This window comes from Mugil cephalus, chromosome 1 (genome assembly GCF_022458985.1).
Source record: "Mugil cephalus isolate CIBA_MC_2020 chromosome 1, CIBA_Mcephalus_1.1, whole genome shotgun sequence".
NCBI lineage: Eukaryota > Metazoa > Chordata > Actinopteri > Mugiliformes > Mugilidae > Mugil > Mugil cephalus.
This window is the reverse complement of record NC_061770.1, coordinates 22,990,676-23,012,979: the sequence shown is the minus strand read 5'-3', so window position 1 is coordinate 23,012,979 and position 22,304 is coordinate 22,990,676. Positions and strand designations below refer to the sequence as shown.

The 22,304-nt window shown below is 39.6% G+C and overlaps 1 protein-coding gene across 2 annotated transcripts; it reads left to right on the top strand.

Annotated features, from left to right (window-relative positions):
- Window positions 1-1,308: 1,308 nt before the first annotated feature.
- On the top strand, window positions 1,309-20,981 carry plod1a (procollagen-lysine, 2-oxoglutarate 5-dioxygenase 1a). 2 transcript variants are annotated; one of them, XM_047609843.1, is made up of 19 exons: window positions 1,309-1,545; window positions 5,335-5,426; window positions 7,286-7,419; window positions 8,016-8,179; window positions 9,230-9,342; window positions 9,480-9,543; window positions 10,350-10,447; window positions 12,508-12,609; window positions 12,742-12,876; window positions 13,468-13,586; window positions 14,773-14,877; window positions 14,971-15,096; window positions 15,750-15,891; window positions 15,980-16,093; window positions 17,198-17,263; window positions 17,342-17,446; window positions 18,055-18,201; window positions 18,840-18,965; window positions 19,989-20,981. In XM_047609843.1, exons 1-19 carry the CDS (start codon window positions 1,452-1,454, stop codon window positions 20,142-20,144), a joined length of 2,202 nt encoding a protein of 733 aa, XP_047465799.1. In that variant the 5' UTR covers window positions 1,309-1,451; the 3' UTR covers window positions 20,145-20,981. The 2 variants fall into 2 exon arrangements, with proteins under 2 accessions (XP_047465799.1, XP_047465808.1); XM_047609852.1 differs by having other exon boundaries at window positions 1,311-1,545; window positions 12,745-12,876.
- The last annotated feature ends 1,323 nt before the right edge of the window (window positions 20,982-22,304 follow it).

The following is a 22,304-nucleotide window of genomic DNA, read 5'->3' as shown; positions in this document are numbered from 1 at the left end:
TGTTGTTTATATATAATGTTCTTTATACTGGAGAACATGACTCTACAAAGCCTCATATTCTTTATTTCCTGTCTATGGTGTCGTGAGGCCTCACAGCAAGAAGAAGGGTTCAAACCCGCCAGGTGTCTGGGGGTCTTTCCTGTATGTGGGACTTTGCATGACTGTGTGGGTTTTCTCTGGGTGCTCTGGTGTCCTCCCACGGTCCAAATATATGTCTGTTAAGTTGGGTCAGGGGTGTCAAGCTCATTTTAGTTCGGGGGCCACAGTCAGGACAGTTTGATCTCAAGCACACCAGCCACATCAGTAACACAACAGCATGATAACCTATAAGTAATGATAACGCCAGAGTTTTTCCATTTGTTTTAGTGCAAAGACGAACTAGTAAATTAGAAGAATGTTTGCATTTAATAAACTGTAATTTAAAACAAATGAAATTTCTTAAGAAAAATTAGTGAAAAATTGCAGTCTTATATGTCATTTTCACACTGGTGGGCCGCTTTTGTGCTGCGGGCCCTATGTTTGACACCTGTGGGTTAGGTTAATAGGGGAGTGGTACAGATTAGGCCACGCCCCCACGGTCAAATAAATAAATGAAGGGGAAAAAACAGAGAGGTGGGGAAAAAAATAGGAAATGCAAATGAAAAGTATAATCAAAAATATAAATAAAAGTGGAAAATGAAAATTAGTAATTATGTAACCCTTAAAGGGATTACAAAACTGAATCAAAGTTATCTTTATTTTTTTAGAACCGTATTTACCTTTTTCCCATATCAATGGAAACAAACAAAAAAAAAGAAAAGAAAAAGAGACAAAAAAGAGTCAAACCGAGCGGTGTTGATCATTATGGTGGCGAAAACATAAGTGCAGAATGTGCGGATTGAGAGGAAAAAAGAAAGAAAAATAAATTAATTAATAAATAAAAACAGGGAGTCAGGCAAACAGCAGACTCTTGACATGAGTTATGACTTGTTTACCAGGTTCCGTCTTATCTATCCACCAACCCCTGCGCTGCATCTGGATACCTCTTTTTCTCAAAATGATCTTTTAAAGTGACACTGTCTCTATCCTTGCATTTTTGTTTGCTTTTAGTTTGTATTTTCAAAGTTCAAGATACAATTTTTTTTTTTTTTTTTTTTTTTTAGTTAAAAAAGTTAAAACGGAACTTTGAGTGATGGATTCGGTTCCATAGGCTACGTGCGAAAGTGCTCATGGCCGCAGAACAGCTGGGTCTTTGTATCCAAACAGATTTCCCCGTTTGGTGAGAAAGGGGAAGGGGAAGAGAGACATAGGCAGAGACAGGCAGGAGGGGGGAGAAAGAGAGAAGGAGGGAGGAAGAGAGAGAGAGAGAGATCAGACTCAGTCCTCATAAGTTCGCGTTGTCGGACGGAACCATCTGGAAAAGCTGCGCGCTCGGACTCGTAGCCTCCACGGACGACTGCAACTTTCGCAAAATGAGACTCTATTCTCCCTTCTTCACATTTTTATTAACCTTTGCCTGGTCACTGATCCTCCTGGCGAACTGCGAGGAGCAGCAAATCCCCGAAGGTACGTGGAGAAATGCTGCTTTTGGAGGCTGTCTGCGCCTTTTTCTTGCAGCGAATAACTTTTATTTTAGCACTTGGGGGCCGGTATGGAGGGAGGTAGGGGGGGAGGTAGATAGGTAGGCACCAGGCAGGGGGGGCTTTTCGGCTCATGTGTTTCCTGCCAGGCTAAATAAAGACTGTACACATGGACAAAAAAATACATGTCAGGTATTAGAACATCCCAGAAAAAGTCGCTATGCATTTTAACTCCAATTGTACTAATAAAAACCAGTTGCGTAAAAGCTGTGATTTAGTTTGTACACACGCTGTGCTTCACGTATGCCACACTATTTACACTTGTAAAGACGTGCTACTAACTAAACTACGTTGGGACATGTGTGCTTCTTTAACAAATTAATAAGAACAATGATGATAATAAAATAGTGTGGGAGTGTTAAACGAGGGGGCGAACTGTTCCGAGGAAAAGCTCCATGCCGCTGACGTGGACCGCTGACATCTCCAGTGGGCTGTGTGGAGGTACATGGGCGTGAAATCTTCCTCAGCCTGCATGACGGAGACACACCGATACACTACTTTAGCTCTCGGATAGGACTCCTTTATTAATGTTTACGCATTAATGGAGCTGAAGCTGACTTTTAATCAGATATGACCCGAATTGTCTCCCGCAGTTATGGACCCTGAAAGAACTCCTTCTTCTGTGTCATGGAGTTTACTTATTTATTTATTTTAGCAATGCGGACACCGTTCGTGTTTATGTAACCTTAGTAATTGCACACATTAGATTATTTTAAGGAAATTTTGCCAATAAAAACTATTTTAGGACTTTGCAGGATCAGGTTTGTTATGTAATTATTTTCGTAACTTGCACTTTATTTACATGTGCATCATTTCAGTAGTTATATATAGTCTCTATCTTAGTCAGAGAGAGTAATTTTAGTTCTTACTTGTCTGTGTGTATCCCTCCTATTACCTGGGGTGGGTATCGGCAAGGACTTCCCGATACAATACTGATCACGATACTCGAGTAACGATACGGTACATTATTGCGATATTATGATATATTGCAATATTCTACACAGTTCACTAATGAATTTTAAATGCAGTTTAAAATACACGGTGAATATATCTACAACAAGATGACAGTGATAATTCAATGGACTCAATGAGTCAAAAGACAATATCAAAGCAATTTATCCCTTTATCATTTATAATAAATTCATCACACTTCTATGGTATCGGAAAAGTAAAGTTTTTTTTCCCACCCTTACCTGTTACCTACCAATTTACCAACCTTTTTTATCCTTGGGGTCCATTTAAACCTCCAAAAATCGTAACAATTAAAAAATATTCCCAAGTGTATGTGTCAGGTACTTTATGTTTGTTTCTTGACTATCTAAAAAACTACAATAACTACAATGAATAAGGTGGTTGGTGAAGACTCCAAACTGCAACCAGTGTTACACTCACAGCACCACACCAAGAAATCAGGGTTATATTTACACAGATACACAAACACTGAAATAGCATCAGATTTATTATGTCTTACAGTTTATGTCTATACTTACGTATCTTGGTCTGAGAGACAGAGTAATTTTAGTTCCCACCTGTCTTTGTTTGCGGTGGGACAATTGGTGGAGGGTGCGACAGTCTCCAGGGGAGGGAAAGTTGCGTGTACTAGTTGCGTTATACTCTCCTGCTGTGTTGGCAGTGGTTGGTTGGCGAAGACTCCAAACTGTAACCAGCGTTACAGTCACAGCCCAGAGAGTCACCACCAGAACGCCACGCCAAGAAATCAGGGTTATATTTGCACCCGTACACGAACACTGAAAAGAAATCAGAAAAATATATGACTTGCTCTGAGGACTTGCACTCTGGATATGAGAGGGAGGGCAGAATAAATTTGTCGAACTGACACTGAAATTTATATATGATATGATTTCAGGGCTGAAGGAATGGGTGAACCATAGTGTGTAGTTTATTTGACACTGGATTTATATATCATTCATTATCACACAGGATTAGATGTTATAATCCCTTGTGCCAAGATCCCAGGCAAAACACATTTAGAAGCCTAGTCCAACTGAAGACCAACCAACAGGCTAGCAGTCAGCTAGCAGTCAGCTAGCAGCTAGCAACCAACAAGAAGAAGCTAACTAGCCTAGCCAACAGCAGTAGGCCGCACATCATTGGGGGTTTTCAAGTGGGCACCTCCCTTTACAGATGTTTGGTTAAGTTACGCCCCCGATAGGAGTGGGAAATAATATCGATATGGCAATAAATCGCGATACTCTTTCTTCCGATACAATCTCTTAATATTGATTTTAAAAAAGAAAAAGAAAAAGGGCACATTTTGAGTCTATCGTGAACAACTTCTACGCCTCCAACATCACTCTGTTGTTGTCTTTGTCTTTGTTTACGGTGGGACAATAGGGAATGTGACAGTCCCCAGAGAAATAAACGTTGTGTGTATGTGCTGTCCTGCTGTGTGTTGGTGAAGCCTCAAAACTGTAACAAACAGCCCAGAGAGTCTGGAGAAGGCCACACAGAGAAATCAGGTTTACATTTACACTGAGCGCTTTTATACACAAGCACTGAAAAGACAACAGATTTGCTAAATTCATATATATACAGTATATATATATATATATATATATATATATATATATATATATATATATATATATATATACTGCAGTTTGTATGAGTCAGAGCTAAATGGATGGTTGAACCACGGTGTGTAATTTATTTCACACTGACTTCAGTTTTGTATATGCCTAAGCTACAATTCATCAAAGTTAACACGCATCCAATTCACAATTCAAGTTGTGTTTATCGCCACTTTTACTCACTGTTTACGGTTTCTCCTGGTCCCACTGTGCCACATGTACGCTGACGAGACGCACACAATAACTGCAACTACTGCCGCACTGCTCTTTCTACTGCACTACAACCTGTTACGACACTCTACAATCTACTTTTTATTGTATAGTAAATGTGCACTGCTACTCATAGTCGTACAAAAGCTGCATATAATACTAAAAGATTCAACTGTCTAGGTTAACTGTACGATTTAACTAGAGTGAACATCATTATTGACACATGTATATACAGAGTAAGTGTAGTGCAGCTTGTAAATAAATATAAAAAGGATGCCATCCATAATTTGAACAATTTTTATCTTGTAGTTTTATTGTGGATTGGAAAAATAAAAAACAGAGTCCACATCCGAACCACTTTATTTAAGATGATAGTATCTGTTAATAATGTCTTTTACTGCTCTTTGCCAGATATAACAAGGCCAAACGTTTAAGCGGAAACTCTGTGTATAAGAACACATATGAAAGCAATAAACATGTAATATTACCACCATAATAAATTCTTTATTTGAGGCCAAAATGGGAATTAACAGCTTGTTCAACCAAAGTCCTTTTTAAAGAGAACTTTTTATTTTTTCTGTTTAGTCTGTTTATTCAGAATCTGTGAACTGTGATTAATTCCTAATTTTGATCCTCATCATGTTCCCTTTTAAGAATCTCTTGGCTCCAAATGTTATATCGTTAAAGTTAAATGTGTTCATCAACTAAAACAACTCATTAATGGACTGGACTTGTGTTTCTTTACTATTTTGGGTTTAATCAGGTAACTACAAACGGTACACATTGTTAAAATACAGTTTTCCTCATGATGTAATCTAATAGAGGCCCTGGTAATGATCCTAATTTGTGTATCACAAAGCTCCTATTAGATTATTTAATATGTAATAATCCCTCCATGATGTTCTGTCTTCCAGAGAAACTTCTCGTCCTGACTGTTGCAACGAAAAACACAGATGGCTTCAGGCGCTTCCTGAGATCTGCTAAACATTTCAACTACACTGTCAAGGTAAGGAACCCTGCGGCAAAGACTCGGTCAAAGTTCCTTTCCAGCTGTCTAGACATAAAGCCTTTTTTTGTGTCTTCTAATTTCACAGTTTGTGCGTCTTTGGTTACTCTATCTGCTCCTGTCTTAGACACCTTGAACTCGAGGTGACAGAGAAGGAGGTCAGGCATTTAACAAACCTTGAGTATGTTGAATATGCTGCATGGCCAAACTGTTTCTGTTTTTGCTGTAGCCCACTACTCTACTGTTTTGTAAGGCCACAAATGCTTTTAATCCAGTTCATTAGTGCTTGAACTGGGACCTCTTGGTTCTATGGATGGGGCAGGTTTGGATAAATCTATCAAGTCAAAGTTGTTAATAAATTATTTTTGGCACAAGTCTTTCTTGTTCTGCTGCTTAATTTTTTGGACCTTTCCATCTTCACCACGCCTCGCAGTTCTAATGTAGGAGTGGAGGCACGAAACTGAGGAAATTAACTTGCACTCAGCTGCTCCAGATATAGGCTATATTAATTCAGGGAATTTAAAATTACCTTTATTATAGCAACACAAACCACCCTGCTTAAACTGAGCCAGACAGCTGCTTAAAATTACTCTTTTCTTATAAAAAGAAACTTCCATTTGAGAAAGTTAATGAGTCTGAATTAAAACAGTCACGGTTATGGTTAAAGTGCCCCACAACATGAGTTGCTGGTCATGTTTCGGTGGTTGATTAAATCAAATCTTTTGTCGTGTGAATTGGCTCCTGGCAGGAATTTTCACATTCACCCGTGAAAAAGATTTCTGCAAAGTATTCACCTGGGAACCCTTGCTCGCCTTCCTCCTTTGGCCTCCGAATTCATTTCAGGAACTGAGATGGCACTGTTGAGATTTCAAAAGATTACGTGGCACAGAATAGCGTAATAAGAGAAGCCATGTTCTTAATAGGTCGGCCAAAAAGGAGCTGCAGTATATTACTCGAGAATAATGAAAACAAGCTACAAGTGGGACAGTGGCTGGGTGGTGAACGTAGCCAGGGGGGATCAGGTTTTCCTCTGTGGGACCTCCTGGCCAGACACAGCCCAAAGAAACAACATGGAGCTTCCTTCCTGACTTTTCCTGCAGGTAGTAGTCTCTAGGATTAGGATAGGATTCCAAATACCATGGAGTACACATGAACAGTAAGCTAGACTAGACTAAGAAGGGCCAGAGATGCTTCTATTTAAGGTCCTTCAACATCTGCAGGATGATGCTGAGGATGTTCAGTCTGTGGTGGCCAGCTTTGCATCTTGTTTGCTCTAGTAGGCTAGACAGCTGATGCCTACAAGACATGATAAACTCATCCGTAAGGCTGGAGATGTGACTCTAGTGTGGTGAGTTGGATCCAGACAGGCCTGGAAAACCCAAATGTGTAGTGATGGTGCAACCCCTACCTCCAGAAGAGCTTCTCATGCATCCCTCAAATCATGCTCAGATTAGAAGTATCTTGCAGGAGCTGGCCGGTCAGACGGTTTTCAGTTCCTGTCATGGCGGCTTAGCCGGTGGACTTAGACTGTGGCAGGGAGGGAGCTCCTGGATGCCTCCTGGACTCCTCCCTTTGAAGGTTTACAGGGATATGGCAAGCTGTGGGAAGACCCTGGGGTTGTACCCTGAATTAACTGGCGGGATTATATCTTGACTGCCTTTTGGAATGCATCGGTATACCTCAAGAGGAGCTGGCATGCATTCCTAGGGAAAGAGACGTCTGGAAATCCACGCTGAGTCCGTTGCCATAGCGACTCAACCTCGGATAAGTGGATGAAAATGGATGTCTAGGTTTTTAAAAGAAAAAAACAAAAAAAACAAATGGGATGATAAATAATAAATACTTTTCTATGTTGTAAGGTTCTTGGTCGAGACCAGAAATGGAACGGGGGAGACTACATGTCTGCTCCAGGAGGTGGCCAGAAAGTGAGACTCCTTAAAACAGCACTGGAGGAGATGAAGAATGACGACCAAATTATCCTTTTTATTGACAGGTAGGTAAAGAAAAGTCAGATTTTACTGCATGCGTAACACACCTTGGCCAGACGAACACCCTCGTACTAACCCTACATCTTGTGTTAATCGATGTATAGGCTTTCAGTATTTATTACCTTTTAGAATATGACACTGAGACCTTGTTGCAGTCTTTCTGTCCCTGGTCAGATGAAGATAATGGAGGACAGATCTGCACAAAGACCACAGCTTGTCATCTGTCAAGAAACAACTCCAACATGTGATTCTTAAATCTTAAAAGCACTTATAGTCATTTTTTTAGCTAATTCTGGTTTGAGCCAGATGTTTTAACAGGCAAGATTCAACATGTCCAACATGAGCTTTAGACGAGTTTGTCTGTGTATTTATAAACCTGCTTAAACACCATAATTCTAGTTTTTGGGTGTAACGCACCTACGGTATTCGGTTCTTATGTGGTGGAACATGTGCAGAGACAACCACAGGCGACTTTAAAGGCTGCTGGAATCTTATAAATTTACCCTCCTTCATTAGTTTTAACAATGTGAGCAGCTTCACACAACCGCGAGCCACACGTCGCGCTGAGGTTCTTGTGCTTCTAACTCCCTGTGCGATACAGCTACGATGTGGTGTTTGCATCCGGTCCCAAAGAGCTGCTCAAGAAGTTCCGTCAGGCCAAACACAAGGTGGTGTTCTCGTCCGAGAGTCTGATCTGGCCCGACAGACATCTGGAGGACAAATATCCCCACGTCAGGGAGGGCAACAGGTTCCTCAACTCTGGAGGTACAGTCGTGAGTCTGCATGGTCGTCTTCTTCTTGTGTTCTGCCAGTTTCTCCATGAATTAGTCCTATCAGAAGGTCAGATCTGATCAGATGATCAGATCTGTGCACACTCAAATCTTATAGTTCTACTAAACAGCTCTGCACACACGGTAGTTTGTTTTAGCTTTTAGGTCGGCTAGGCTCGGGTTATGTCTGATTTCAGTGAGAGGACCTGCACCTGAAATGAAATTAGATGGTTTTTCATTAAGTAGTTTGCCTTATGTATAAATGTGCTGATGAATGGGAACCCATCCGTGCGTTGTCTAATGCTTTCTAGAGCCAAACTCAATTCAGACATTGGCAAAGAACACCAGGACCGTACGTGTCCGCAAATACTGGGCAGCTTGGAGCGTAAGGACTTTATGTGTTGTGTTTCCATCTCGTGATTACAGGCCACAGTGCGCCACAGCAGTAAAGACGGCTGCTAGCTGGTAAACAAGTATAACACAAAAAAATGCAGTTGCATTTGTCTACAAAGTGTGCATAAGAAACGGGGAAGCTAATGCAATCAACACATGTTATTAGAAGTAAATGCTGCAGACTTTGAGTTAACTGAGAAAAATGGACGTAAAGCTGCAAAGACTTCCATCAGAAATATGAATCATTGTTCTCTTTGAGCTCAAATTTCTTTGCATTAGCAAAAAACTGCTGGTGTTTAAACTAACGTATTATAGCTACTATATGTTACCTTCTATTTCCAGAAGAATCAACTGGTTTGAGATTTTTTTTTTCCATGCACACCTCACTAGACACCGACAAGCTGCTGATGTGGCTGGGCTCATTATTCTTTTTATGGGAGAGAAACAGCAGGTATTTAGTCAGCAACTAGACTGAGGCCATAAAAACCGAACCTGGCATTGGTTGTGGCATTTGGAAAATGGACAACTTTCCTTTTTTCTCCTTAGTGTGTTTGTCAAATGCGGACCGAGTCGGACGATAAATATGGAAGTGACAGTTTCTTGATCAACGAGTCCAGACTCCTGTGACATTTTCTTTCTCGCTGCCCTTCAGGTTTTGTTGGTCAACTTTCCAACATCAAAGAAATGCTCGTTAATTGGACCGGAAAAGACGATGATAGCGACCAGCTGTTCTTCACCAAGATTTACACTGATCCAGCAAAAAGAGTGAGATTTACTCCACTGTTGTGCTTAGGACTCAGTCTGCAAGTTTCACAATAAAAGCCTCATTCGACAGTGTTTTTCCTTGAGACTTCTAAAAAAAATACATGATTTCATTTAAACAATGCATTTTGACGTTTCAGAAATCCATAAACATCACCCTGGACAGCAGGTGCAGATTGTTCCAGAACCTTTTTGGATCCCTTGGTGAGTTGTGTGCATGTTGCTCCTCAGTTCCTACAGTAAAAGGTTGTATATCGTGTATAGTCAAAGATAATGTCCTCTGATCGTGACGAAATTAGAAATCACTCTTAGATGCCTCCACAAATAACATAATATCCCTGATTAGTTTATTTGCACCAATCAAGACCACCGCCCTAATATTGTGTAGGTCTCCCCTTGTGCCTCTAAAACAGTTGTAACTCATCAGAGAATGGACATGGGCCTTCTGAGGGGGCGTCCTGTGGCGTCTGGCTACTGGATGTTGTTAATGGGGGAGGGGCCTTTGAGGGGGAGGGGCCTCTGTGGGTCATCCCACATATTCTTTGGAGGCCTGTCTGGTGTCTGGTCTGGTGTAGGTGGATGCTACATGTCTAAGTAACAAATGAATGTCAGGTCTATGTCAGGGTAGAGAATGTCCTAGAACATCTCCTCTGACTGAGTCAGTAATGTGTGACTTTGGCACATGGCTGTTGTTTGTCTATACCAAGTCCACACAAGACCAAGCCAAACTCATTTTAGTTCAGTGGTCGCATACAGCCCGTCTTGGTTTTTGTATATTTCTAGATCTCAGTGTTTTGTTATGTTCACAGCTCTTACTAAATCTATGTGAACTTTTATTGGAAAAGGTGCAATTAATGTGTGTAAATTTTGCACTGTGTAAATGCAATTAGAAGCTTTGAATACAAACAGTCTCACTGATGAAGACAATAAAACAATCTTCACTATGTCTGAGTAGGTTCTCAGTCTCGGTCCTAAAAGCAAAAGGCTGAAACATCTGATTGTGTTTCCAGACGACGTGGTGCTGAAGTTTGAGGACGGTCGAGTGCGAGCCAGAAACGTCTTGTACGACACCTTGCCTGTCATCATCCATGGGAACGGACCGACGAAGGTACCGACCTCTCAAGCCCCACTGATGTTGCACTCCTTTTGACTTCTCAACATTTTATCTCCCACTGAGCTGCTGAATAAGCCTCTACGTGGGACAGCAGGGAAACGATGCGTTCACAGTATTTAACGGTGCAGGCTCGCAGATCTCTGCAAAACAAACTAGAACAGCATGTGAATGTTGACTCCCTGCACTCACACAAATGTACACGATATACATTTGCATATTTCTACTTGCATATCATGGTTGGGTGTTGCTGAAGCACCCCTCCGCAAATACTCTGACGTTTGCTGTCTGCAGGCGGAGAAATTCTGCAGACTAATTCAAAAAAGGATGGGTTTGCGTGCGGAGGGAGAATCCACATCTCTGAATGCCTCCTGGTTTGTGAAAATAAAGAATTATCAGTCAGTTATTTGCAAAACAGCACAAAGACTTTCCAATTTTTTCTCTATTTGCAGAATAAAACAGAGAAAGAGGGGACACACACACACACATATTCCTCCTGTGTGGTTATCTTTCTGAGGACGTTCACTGACATGATGCATTCCCTAACCCTGACACTAATCCCAACCATAACCTTATTATCTTATAACCTTATAACCTTATAACCTTTACCCCCAAACAGAGTCATAACGAAGTGACGACCTCCCAGAATGTTCTTACTTTGCACAAATGAGGACATTACTAAAAACTGGTCCTCAGAAAGAGCACACACACACACCCAGACCAGCTGTAGCACCTGAAGGCATCTCGACATTCTTCGTGTGACCTTTTGCTTTCTTTGCCGAGTACATGTCTCCACCTCTTACTGGGCTGTGTACAGATATTTCATTTTCACCGTCTGTTTTGTTGTGTTGTCTCTCATAAACTACGGGGAATTAAAATTTTAAATGATGGACAGATCCAACAAGACATTCCTTTTATACATGGATGCACGAGATAAGGGTTTGTAGGCAGAGTCCTAAACACACGCTGTCCTCTGTTGTAGATTTAAACCTACTCACTGAAGCGTGACGCTGTGTTCACAAAACACTCGCCATCAGCACAGAACAGGGGCATCTTTTCCCTCTGGAGGTGTTTTTACACTTTATTTAATCAAGCATGAAATCTCATTGGTCCTTAGGTTAAGTTACAACATTTGAGCCACGAATGCCGCTCGTGCTTTAAAGCTGCAATATTAAAACACAGAAATGTGAGTAATAATAATCGATAAGACGGATCCAGACTTATTTAACAAAAACTGTTATTTTTGTCCTTGATGCTTTATATCTTTTAGTGCTTTTTAATAATAAATCGTGGATGAATAATTTCCCTTACATTTAAATATATGTTAAAACATTATTATTAAAAAAATACTTTAATAAATGTCTTTGTAGTTGGAAGCACAGAGGCAGCTTTAAGAGTTTCCTGCAAGACTTTATGTCGAGACTCCTTTTAACCTTCAGGCAAACTAAGGGACATATTTGTCCAAATTTTCTTCTTCATTTAGCTGTCACTTTATTGTGCTAGTGCATATGGAACAATTTTTTGCAAAAAAGTCCGTGGCTGTGTCTGAAATCACCACCTAACCCCTACATAGGGATCAGAAAATAATAATTCAATCAAGTCAATATTTTAGAGACTGATCTGAAAAAATCAGACCCCCAATATTAGTTTTATAGAAACTAGTTCATTTTTCATGTTTTTTTTTTGTTTGTTTGTTTTGTAAAAAGTGACTTTAAGTACACAAACTGGCATTTAAGGGGTTAAAATCCTCAAAATGATTACATTTTTGGTAGTTTTATAAAATTCTGAAGTTGTTTAAGAGATTTATGCAGAAAAAAATCTGAAAAAATATTTATCAGTTAAGTTTTTATAGTAGTTTTTGGACGCTATAAAAGCAAAAGTTTCCAGAGGTTGGTACCAAGGGTTAAGGAAAACATTCATACAAATACAGTTGGCTGCAAACACCATCGCCGCTTGGTTCTGTTATTAGTCATTTAAATGTTGCGTCACAGAGATGTTAGAGTGCTAGATTAAAATATCATGATCATCTAAAACACGCATGTTGTTTTCTCCCCCAGCTCCAGATAAACTACCTGGGTAACTACATCCCCAACACGTGGACGTTTGAGAAAGGATGCACAATGTGCCACGAAGATCTACTTCCACTCTCAGCTCTGAAGGTCTGTTCACATGTAAACTACCAGAAAAAATGTTTAATATTTCCCAGAACTGAATGCAATCAGTGAGCAGCTGTTTATACTTAAGTCTAAACTTATACAGACGTGTCTAACTTTTTTTTTTCTCCTTCCAAGCAGGAGAGCGAATACCCGCTGGTGTTGATCGGCGTCTTCATACTCCAGCCCACCCCGTTTGTCACAGTGTTTTTTGAACGCCTGCTGAAGTTGCAGTACCCGAAGGACAGGATCAAACTCTTCATTTACAACAAGGTAAACAGGTCAAGGCCACGTCTAAACTAAACTGATCATATGTCATGAATACATGTGCATTAGCCTAGTTTGAAAACATAAACAGCAAAGCATTGAGGTTTATAGTGGAAAGGTCAGATATGGAATTTTGTCTATTGAGAAATATTTCCATGGCTGGAAAGGACTGGACTGATTTGCAGTTTTGCAGAAATTAAAACAATTGAATATTTCACTCATACATAAAAACATAAGATGCCAGAAGGAGATCAACAACATTCCTTAATATTATTGTATTATGTGAATGTAAAATACGTAAATGTATCTTTATTCAATGTATGAAACAAATTCTATTTATCTTTAATTATCAGGTCTAGACACATTTAGACAGTGAGTTTATAAGTTATACTTCTTCCCACTCCTTTTTGAATATGTATTATATATCTTATGCTTAAATGTTTTATATTTGTATTGTATATGTTTTAGATGTTGTATTTTATATTTTTTGTACATTATTCTAATTGACGTGTGTTTGTTTGGCTTATTATCACAGTATCATCATGACACTACGGCTACTAGATTTAACTGAAGTTTACTTTTCCTTTCTCTTCACAGGAAGCTCATCACGAAAAACATGTCACCTCGTTCCTCATGGACCATGAGAGCCTTTATCGGGAAGCCAAGGTCATCGGGCCCGAAGAAGTGGACGAAGCCGAAGCTCGCAACCTGGCCTTGTGAGTGTCCCTGCTCTCAGTTTTACGCAGTCGTATGTAGTCCTCGTCGTTACCAGATGATGTCCCTGGCGCGTGTTCGTCCAGGCCTGGCGTCTTAAAGTTCTCGTGGATTTTCTGCCTCCGGAAACACAGCTCAGTCAAACACCTGGGTTGGTTTTGGGCCAACGTCCAATCAGCTTTTCATCATTTGTCTCAGTGAACTTCACATATCTGTGAAGGTTCTCAGTCTTCCAGGTCTTGGTATATACATCCCTCCACTTCTGTCTCATGACAAATGGTCAAAGAAGCCCCGGTCCACACAGAAAGACTAAAACAAAGTGTTTTATTTTGAAAAAATCGTCGTCTGTGCCTGTCCAAAAACACTGCAGTTCATCGAGTGACCACTTGAGGCTCCAAATTCAAATCTCCATGTTAAAAAGCCCAACTTTATAGCATTATTAAACATGTTTACAGCCTGGTTCAAAAGACGATTTTAGTCTCAGTAGTTTATTTCATTATTCATGACAACTGTACAGGGGGTAAATCTTTTTCTAACTCATTTGTTTATTATTTATTAAAGTTTAAAATTCAGCATAATTAAGGGCGTTCCTGCTTTGAGTGACAGGTGGTAGCCCGAGCTAACAGGTAGCGGTGGGCGGACCTCAACGTCCAACACAATCCCTGATGTCCATATTTGGGCAGAGTAAAACTCATCCAACATGGCGACCACATGCGCCGCCCATTTCAAGCTTCATTTGTGAGGTTCAGAATCCAATGGGTGACGTCACGATGGGTTTCTCCAAAGCTTATACAGTCAGTGGTGGCCACAGGCCGCTCAGACTTCCAAACTAATGATCGAAGAGCGCTGAACTAAAGGATTTGTTTTATTTTCCCTCTGCATTCACAGCTTCTTTTAACACAAGTTTCCAAACGCAAACGCCAAACTACAGACCTTTACCCAGTTTATTAAGGAAGAAATAATGAAGACCACATCTGTCCATGAAACAGCTTTAAAATCAGTTGTTTATAGTGTCTATAAAAGGGTCCCTCTCTCAATATAAAACCATCAAATTAAACCCATAAATCTGCACTATATATACATAATTGTAACATAAGATTTTTCCATAAGGAGCTTAATTAATTAATAAAAAACATATATCTAAACCCGGCTACATGTTAACCTCTCCGTATCTTTCCTCCCTCTCAGTGACACGTGTCGGAAGGACAAGGACTGCAGCTACTTCTTCAACATAGACGCTGAAGTCGTCTTAAAGAACGAGAACACGCTCAAAATACTCATCGAACAAAACCTGTGAGTAAAAACAGCCAATGAATAAATCCCTTCGACTGCGATTATTCAGATGGAGGATGAGTCCCGGTTTTAACTTGTTGAATCGTTCCTCAGTCCTGTTGTGGCGCCGATGGTAACTCGAGTCGGCCGACTGTGGACCAACTTCTGGGGGGCTCTCAGTGAAGAAGGCTACTACGCCAGGTCTGAGGACTACGTGGACATCGTGCAACGGCAGAGAGTGTGAGTCCAAATGGCGTAAAGAGACATGTGGTAGCAGAACACTTATATTTGTGCAGAAAATGTAGACAGAGAACCTAATGAAACTAGTGAAACTTAAATATTCTACCTTTAGTTGCTGCTGTTGTTTCTAAAAATAAGGGTTTTTATATTTTTGCACGTTGCAGATATGAACAAATTATTCATTTTAATAATAAACTAATACAAAAAAGGGACTTGTGTTAAAATCCTCTCATGTTTTTAGTAATTTTTTATGCAAAATGTAGAAAATTCGTAGAGGCGTGCTAATCAAATAAAATTAAACTTTTTTTATATAGCACCTTTCATGCAAAAATAACAAAACAAATAAGAGCTTAAAACTGTTCCAGGGCCATAATATCTAAATGCTGCCTTCTTGTGTGTCTTAGATCCAACTTGTGGTATTGTTAAAAGGCCAGTAAGACATTTAAAAACTACTAAAAGAACCTTAAAATCAATGTGGCCAAAGTGCTCACAATTAGCATAATAGCACAATTTAGCAGAATCAGTACAGGAACAGAAATACACATCAAGATAAAGTGATCAAGACACCAAGTAGACGTGGGTGAATTGGTTCCATCGGTAGCGACGGGAAACTGGTTTGTATGTTGCGTTAAGTGTGTGTTGTTGGTTTGTAGGGGTGTGTGGAACGTCCCGTACGTGTCCAGTGTGTTCCTGCTGAAGGCCAGCCTCCTCCAATCAGAGCTGGACGACTACGACTTGTTTGACTCAGCGAACCTAGACCCCGACATGGCTTTCTGCCAGCACATTCGCAACACCGTCAGTAATATACGCAAAGATATAAAATAAATATTCTTTTTAAGCTCTAATAATAATTAAGTATACTTTTTTTTTTTTTTTTTTACAGGGAGTCTTCATGTATGTGACGAACATGGAGATTTTCGGTCGCATCCTGTCAACAGATAATTACCAGACGGGTCATCTGCATAATGATCTGTGGCAGATCTTTGAAAACCCAATGGTGAGATGATTTTTTTATAAATGCACAGAAAATGTTAGCTAGCTAGCTAGCTAGCAGGTGTAAAGGTTGTTATAGGTTTATTGTGTGGTGCAGAAACGGATCCACCTCCTTGTTACAGTGCTTTGTACCACTGAGTGTATACAAGTATGGACAACGTGTGCCCACTTCCTTGCATTGGCTAAACTGACACTATTTTCCTTTAGAAACAAGCGACGCCATCTTGGAGTTTGGAGCCAGAGTCTGGCTTGGCAACCGGTGGTCGCTATTATGTCACATCCTGTTTATATAGAGTCAAATAACTAAGTAAAAAGAAACTTATCCCAAAATATGACGTGAAATTTAGTGTTTTAGTTCGGTCCAAGTCCCGCCCACTAACATGAAGAGGGTGGAGCTTATGACCTATACTGCCGCCAGACACCAGGGGGAGCTTTACTTGCTTTGGCTTCACTGTAGTTTGTACTTGGATAATTGGCTGGTGTGTACAGTGTTAAACATTTTTAGCAGCAGTCCATTTTTATTTTTATTTATTTTTTTGTTCTTGCTGCTACTTCATGTCCCTCCCTGAAGTTGTTCCCCCTTTTTAAGCTCTGGCAAAACAAATAATTGTAGGTTGACACTTATATAATAGCAGCGTGCGAGCTCAGGAATGTCTCCATCCACCCAATTTGTTTGCCCTTTGACACGGATGTAACAGACATTCATTTATATTTTTAAAGTCCTGCATTATAGCTTTTGCTTACAAGGCCTGGCAACGACTTTCCTCAAATTAACAAAGCTTGAAGCTAAAGGTCACACGACGTCACGAAATGCAAGGGAAAAGCAAAAACTGAGCAATTACAGCAAACAGTAAACCTGGAAATAGGAGGGAGGTGGAAGGCTCCGTTGGCTCTGTTGGACTACAGTCCTATAACTCAACTTAATTACACTGAGTGGCTTTACAAGTCCAAGAATAATGATTGCAACAATAGCCATCGCTGTAGCGGTGGCAGTAGTCGCTTAAGCAGCACCGAGTCGAGTTGCAAGAGTCCGCTTCCAGAAGTACATATTGTGTATACATTTGCTCTGCATTTGCACTAAAATGGTATGTGTTTGTGTTTCTTCCAGGACTGGGAGGAGCGCTACATTCATGAAAACTACAGCCACATTATGAAAGACAAGCTGATTGAAACGGTGAGTTGACACACAGTCGAAATGATCCTCTAATCATGTACTAGCGTCTGATGTCACTCATTGATTTATTTTGTCCAGCCCTGTCCGGACGTGTACTGGTTCCCAGTTTTCTCTGACATCGCTTGCAAGCACATCGTTGAAGAAATGGAAAACTTTGGACAGTGGTCAGGAGGCGGCAACAAGGTAGATCCTCGTATAGATGCTTCGATCCTTCACGTCTATAGACTGTATAAAATATGCACTACGCATCACAAACTTCCTTCTGTTGATCGAACTGACGGTAGAACTCCAAGGACACGGCTCACGACCCAATAGGACCACTTCATGGAGCAGTTGCTATGGCAACTGTCAGTCATCATGACGCCACATCCTATTTCTATAACGGAAATTATCATAAAAATAAACTCTTGAATATGCTTCAGCATTATATTAACTACCTAAAAAGGCAAAAAATATCCTTGAATTTTTTTTATGTGTTACTGCAGACAGTCACCAGGGGGAGCTCTACTTGCTTTAGCTTCATTTTGAGGAGTTCCCATGGCGCCCACTTTTTATACAGTCTATGTTCACATCAGTTAAAAGATTTTAATTAAATTAATCTTGTTGTAGTAATATTATTGATAAGAACACAACGCTGAGTAACCTCTTCAAATATCAACGTCTTTATACTGAGTCCCATCTCATCTTTTTTTTGTCTTAATTATTTGTGTAACATTCATGTAATGTTGCAGTCTGTCTAATTCTATATGCCTCTCAGAACCTAAAGTTATGTCACTCTGTGATTTTTCCAGGACACCAGAATCCAGGGAGGCTACGAGAACGTCCCAACCATCGACATCCATATGACCCAAATCAACTATAAAGACGAATGGCAGAAATTCTTACAGGAGTACATAACGCCGATAACAGAGAAAATGTACCCTGGTTACTACACCAGGGTAAGAGATCTTAACACAGGAAATGAAATTATAAAACACCATTGTTCTTTCTTTTTTTTTTTAAATTCTACTTTGTCTTCACATTTGTTGCTGAGTGCACGTTACTGTAATCACTGCAAAGCATTTTCCAGAGTAGAGAGAGTCTGTCAGTTCAGACTCTCGTGACTAATTTTTGTCAAGAAAAGAAAATGCTAAATGCTATAAAAATGTCTGCCTGAACTTTGTAGTGAGGTAAATACAGAAGTTGATAAGAGTGATCTACACCTCTGCTGCGTCCTCACAGGGTTTTTAGGTTTCTGCAGACTCTAATGTAGAGCGCAAGAGCTGGGATTGGTTCGCTTGGTAGCAACATGTTTCCGCTTCAGTGTTTCCGGCTGCTTCTCCGTCTCTGCCATCGTTTAGGGTGACCAGATTTGAGTTTGTGAAAAAGAGGATCCTTCAGCAGAGGGAGCACTCACACAGAAACACAAAGCAAATTCGATGTAAACACATTTTTAGGGGGAAAAAGAGGACGTCTGGTTGAATTGATCAATAAAGATGGAAATGAAACTGAGTAGGTTCAGATAAAGTCTAAAGTCTTTGTAAGAGTTAAACTCCTTTCTGTTTTTGTTTTTGTTTTTTTGTGTGTGTGTCTACAGGCTCAGTTCGAGCTGGCCTTCGTGGTTCGGTATAGACCGGACGAGCAGCCGTATCTGAGGCCGCACCACGACGCCTCCACGTTCACTATAAACATCGCACTCAATGAAGTGGGTCTAGATTACCAGGTGAGACATTTAATGACACTGTATATCCACACTCTGCTACTTCCAGTTGACTTTTAGAACCAGAAAAGAAAACTGGAAAAAACAACTGTTATTAGAAGGTTAATATTACACTTAATTTTCTATCCATTAATGTGATTTAAAAAGTAAAATTGAAAAGTGAATTCATATAAATTCAGATAAAATAAAATCTAAAAATTACATGAATGTGAAGCAACTCCTTCTTCATCACCGTCGTCTCCTTCTTCACCTACGAGAACTTCTGGTTTTACATTTTCATTTACATGAAATGTAAATCTGTCGTATATTAAAGGACGAATGGTAAATTTACCAGTTTAGCATTTTTTTGTTTTTGCATTTTAAATTGAAAAAAATAAATAAAATTAAATAATATCTCATTTATCTTTTATTGTGGAGTCTGAAACTTAATCTGAAAATTACAGAAGAGTATTATTAGGGCCCCCCATGAGACGAAATAATAAGTAGGGGTCGATTTTTTTTCCATCATGCACTAAAAAAAGAAAAAAAAAAACAGTTCAATTTAATATATCATCAATATAACAGAAAAAAATTAAATATTCACAATACAATTTTTTATTAATTATTAATTAAGCCCTAATACTGTTCTGCGGAGTAGCAGTGGTACCGTACTCATACGATACTCATACGCTGGTTTGACGGTGGAATTTTTTCTCAAAATTTAAACTTTTTTGTTTCAAAGTGCATGATAAAAAATAAATAATTAAATAAATTAAAAAATCTACCACCTCTCATTTTTTTTCTCATTGGTGGCCCTGATAGTTTTCCATAGAAAATACATAGACACTCAAAAAAAAATTAAAAATGGGAAAAAAAGACTTTCTTTTACATTATTTTTTTTTTAATTGCATTTTTATCCTCGGATGCAAAAATAGCCCATTGACGAAACTTATTTTCACATATTTTTTTTAAGTTAATAACATTTATTGCCAGCGTGCCTCATCATGTGTTCATCTGTTAATGTGTTTTTTATTTTCGCGGCTGCAGGGAGGCGGATGCAGGTTCCTCCGCTACAACTGCTCCATCCAGGCGCCTCGTAAAGGCTGGGCCCTCATGCACCCAGGTCGCCTCACCCACTACCACGAAGGACTGCCCACCACGGCCGGCACCCGCTACATCGCAGTCTCCTTCGTGGACCCTTGAACCCCTCCTCCCCCCAACGCTGGCACGCCTCACAACGCTAGTCCAGACCAAACATGATAAAAACTGATCCTCCAGACTCCTCCACACAGTTGCTCTTTGTTTCTTCTCCTTCATTAGCTCCAAAACAATATTATTATTTCTGCTCCGAGTCTGATTTGCTTAAAATCGCAGCTGAACACTGGAACGAGGGGGGGGGGGGAGAGAAACCAAAAACGTACGTCATCGCCGCCCATGAGAAAAGAGAACGGGGCCCAAAATAAGACTTTATTTAACCAGCGTCTCACCATCTTGTGTCACAGAAGTTGCTTGGATCTGGTCTGGATTGGCTCCTTTTTGTGCCTTTTCTGAAAAAAAACAAATAGTCGTGCCATGCAGTTGTGAGTTTAAAGATGCAGTGGTTTTTAGGAGCTTGTCTCTTATAGGGGGGGTTAAATATACTGTAGATGTCTGGTGCTGAGGTTCTGACTGTAGCTGTATCACCATCAGCACCGGGGGCCCAGTCTGTCTGTCTGTCTGTCGACTGATTAACGCTCCATCTCTACAAATAGTGTCTTGAATTCTTCATGATCTGTATTTTACTTCAGTTGTTTTTTTTTTTATTATTGCCAGAGGCCACAAATACTGTATTAAATGATTTGAATTGAATTGGCAAAGTTTAACCTGGAGTCAGACGGAGCTCCAGCACTGAAAACCTGCAAAAACAGAAAAAGAATTTCACTCCAGTCAAATTACACAAACTGTTTCCCTTTGTCTCTGTCGGTTTCTGTTACAATCTTGACTTTTTTTTTATGTTTGTATATTTTATTTGATTAAAAAGTCATGTTTTGAGAGATTTTATATTGGAACCAGAGCTCACGTTTTCTCCTAATTGAAACTACTAAAGGTATGAAAACCGTCTTTGGCTCTTTGGAAATACGGTAGGAAATACACAGGTTGCAGCATCATGTTTAATTACACAGAGTCTCCGGCTAAATACAAATGCATAGTAAAAAATGTAAAAGTTAACACATTCTCTTCTTGATTCTCCAAGATGTTGGAGGATGAAAATAAAGACAAGTCCTTAGTCTGAGGCAGTCAGGAACTTATTTAGTCTCTACTTCTTTACTATAAACTAAAAACCTTCAAACTTGTAAAATGACTTTTCAAGAATCAGAAATGGCTAAAATCTTGGGTATAAGAATTAAGAAACTAATCAAGCGAATTAATTCAATTAGCAATTTAACCATTTAATTTCGGTTTAAATTCCTACCCAATCAACTGTAGACACATTCTTCTAGCTTCTTAAATTTACTCTCCGTCTTTCTGATGAAAAAACACAGACTTGGATGATGCCTTCACTGAAAGTCGGAAATTCCATATTCCAACTCCTTCCAGTATAGCGCTCACGTTAAGGAATAGCTTCACCTCCTGAGACCTGAGCTTGTGTTTGCATTTTTAATTTCTCCATTTCTCTTTATTTGTGATTATATTTCACTCAATATTATGATAAAGTCACTAATATGTAACAAAATATAAAACTGTTAATTCTCATGTCTGAACGTTGCTGTGCAAGAGCAGAATTGCAAATAATGAAGTCCAGATGTTTTCAATCGACTACTTGCTAATTAGCGAAGTTATTTATTGTTTATTATCAAGGGAAAAAGCTTATTGTTTATTACTATTGATAGAATTTACTGGAAAACTCAAAACACATAAATAAGAAAGTTTCCACCGTACTTTTTGAGGAGGTTTTGTACCTTCTCTGCAAAATGAACTGAAAAGCAAGTCACCAACTCGTATGTAGTTATGAGGATAAATGATTAAAGTGCCACAAGCATAACATTTAAATTTCCCCATATGAGGAAGTATATATTGTCACCGTTAGACATTTTTCCCCAAGTTGTCTTGAATGCAGCATCTGCTGGATCTCAACCAAGTTTCCCAAAACCCACCTGGCCTCAGGTGTGATGATTTCCTGATATTCACATTCCATAATAGTTTGTAGCTGACGCTGATTTTTATTATAGGGAGAACAAAGAAAATAGTTCAGCTTTTTTTTTTTCTTTTCTTTTAATTAAAGAAGCAGCTTCCTTGTGATACAAGTTGAAACGTAGAACTTGAAAGAACTTGCTTCAGCTATGAGAGTGGAAAAGGATTCTCGCAGTGTCAAATATAGTTTAT

Excerpts from the sequence above, each read along its gene's own strand:
- plod1a (XM_047609843.1), top strand. The coding sequence starts at position 1,452 with ATGAGACTCTATTCTCCCTTCTTCACATTTTTATTAACCTTTGCCTGG. Across the intron at positions 7,420-8,015 it reads ATTATCCTTTTTATTGACAG|CTACGATGTGGTGTTTGCAT; the intron begins GTAGGTAAAGAA and ends TGTGCGATACAG. Across the intron at positions 16,094-17,197 it reads AGATCTTTGAAAACCCAATG|GACTGGGAGGAGCGCTACAT; the intron begins GTGAGATGATTT and ends TGTTTCTTCCAG.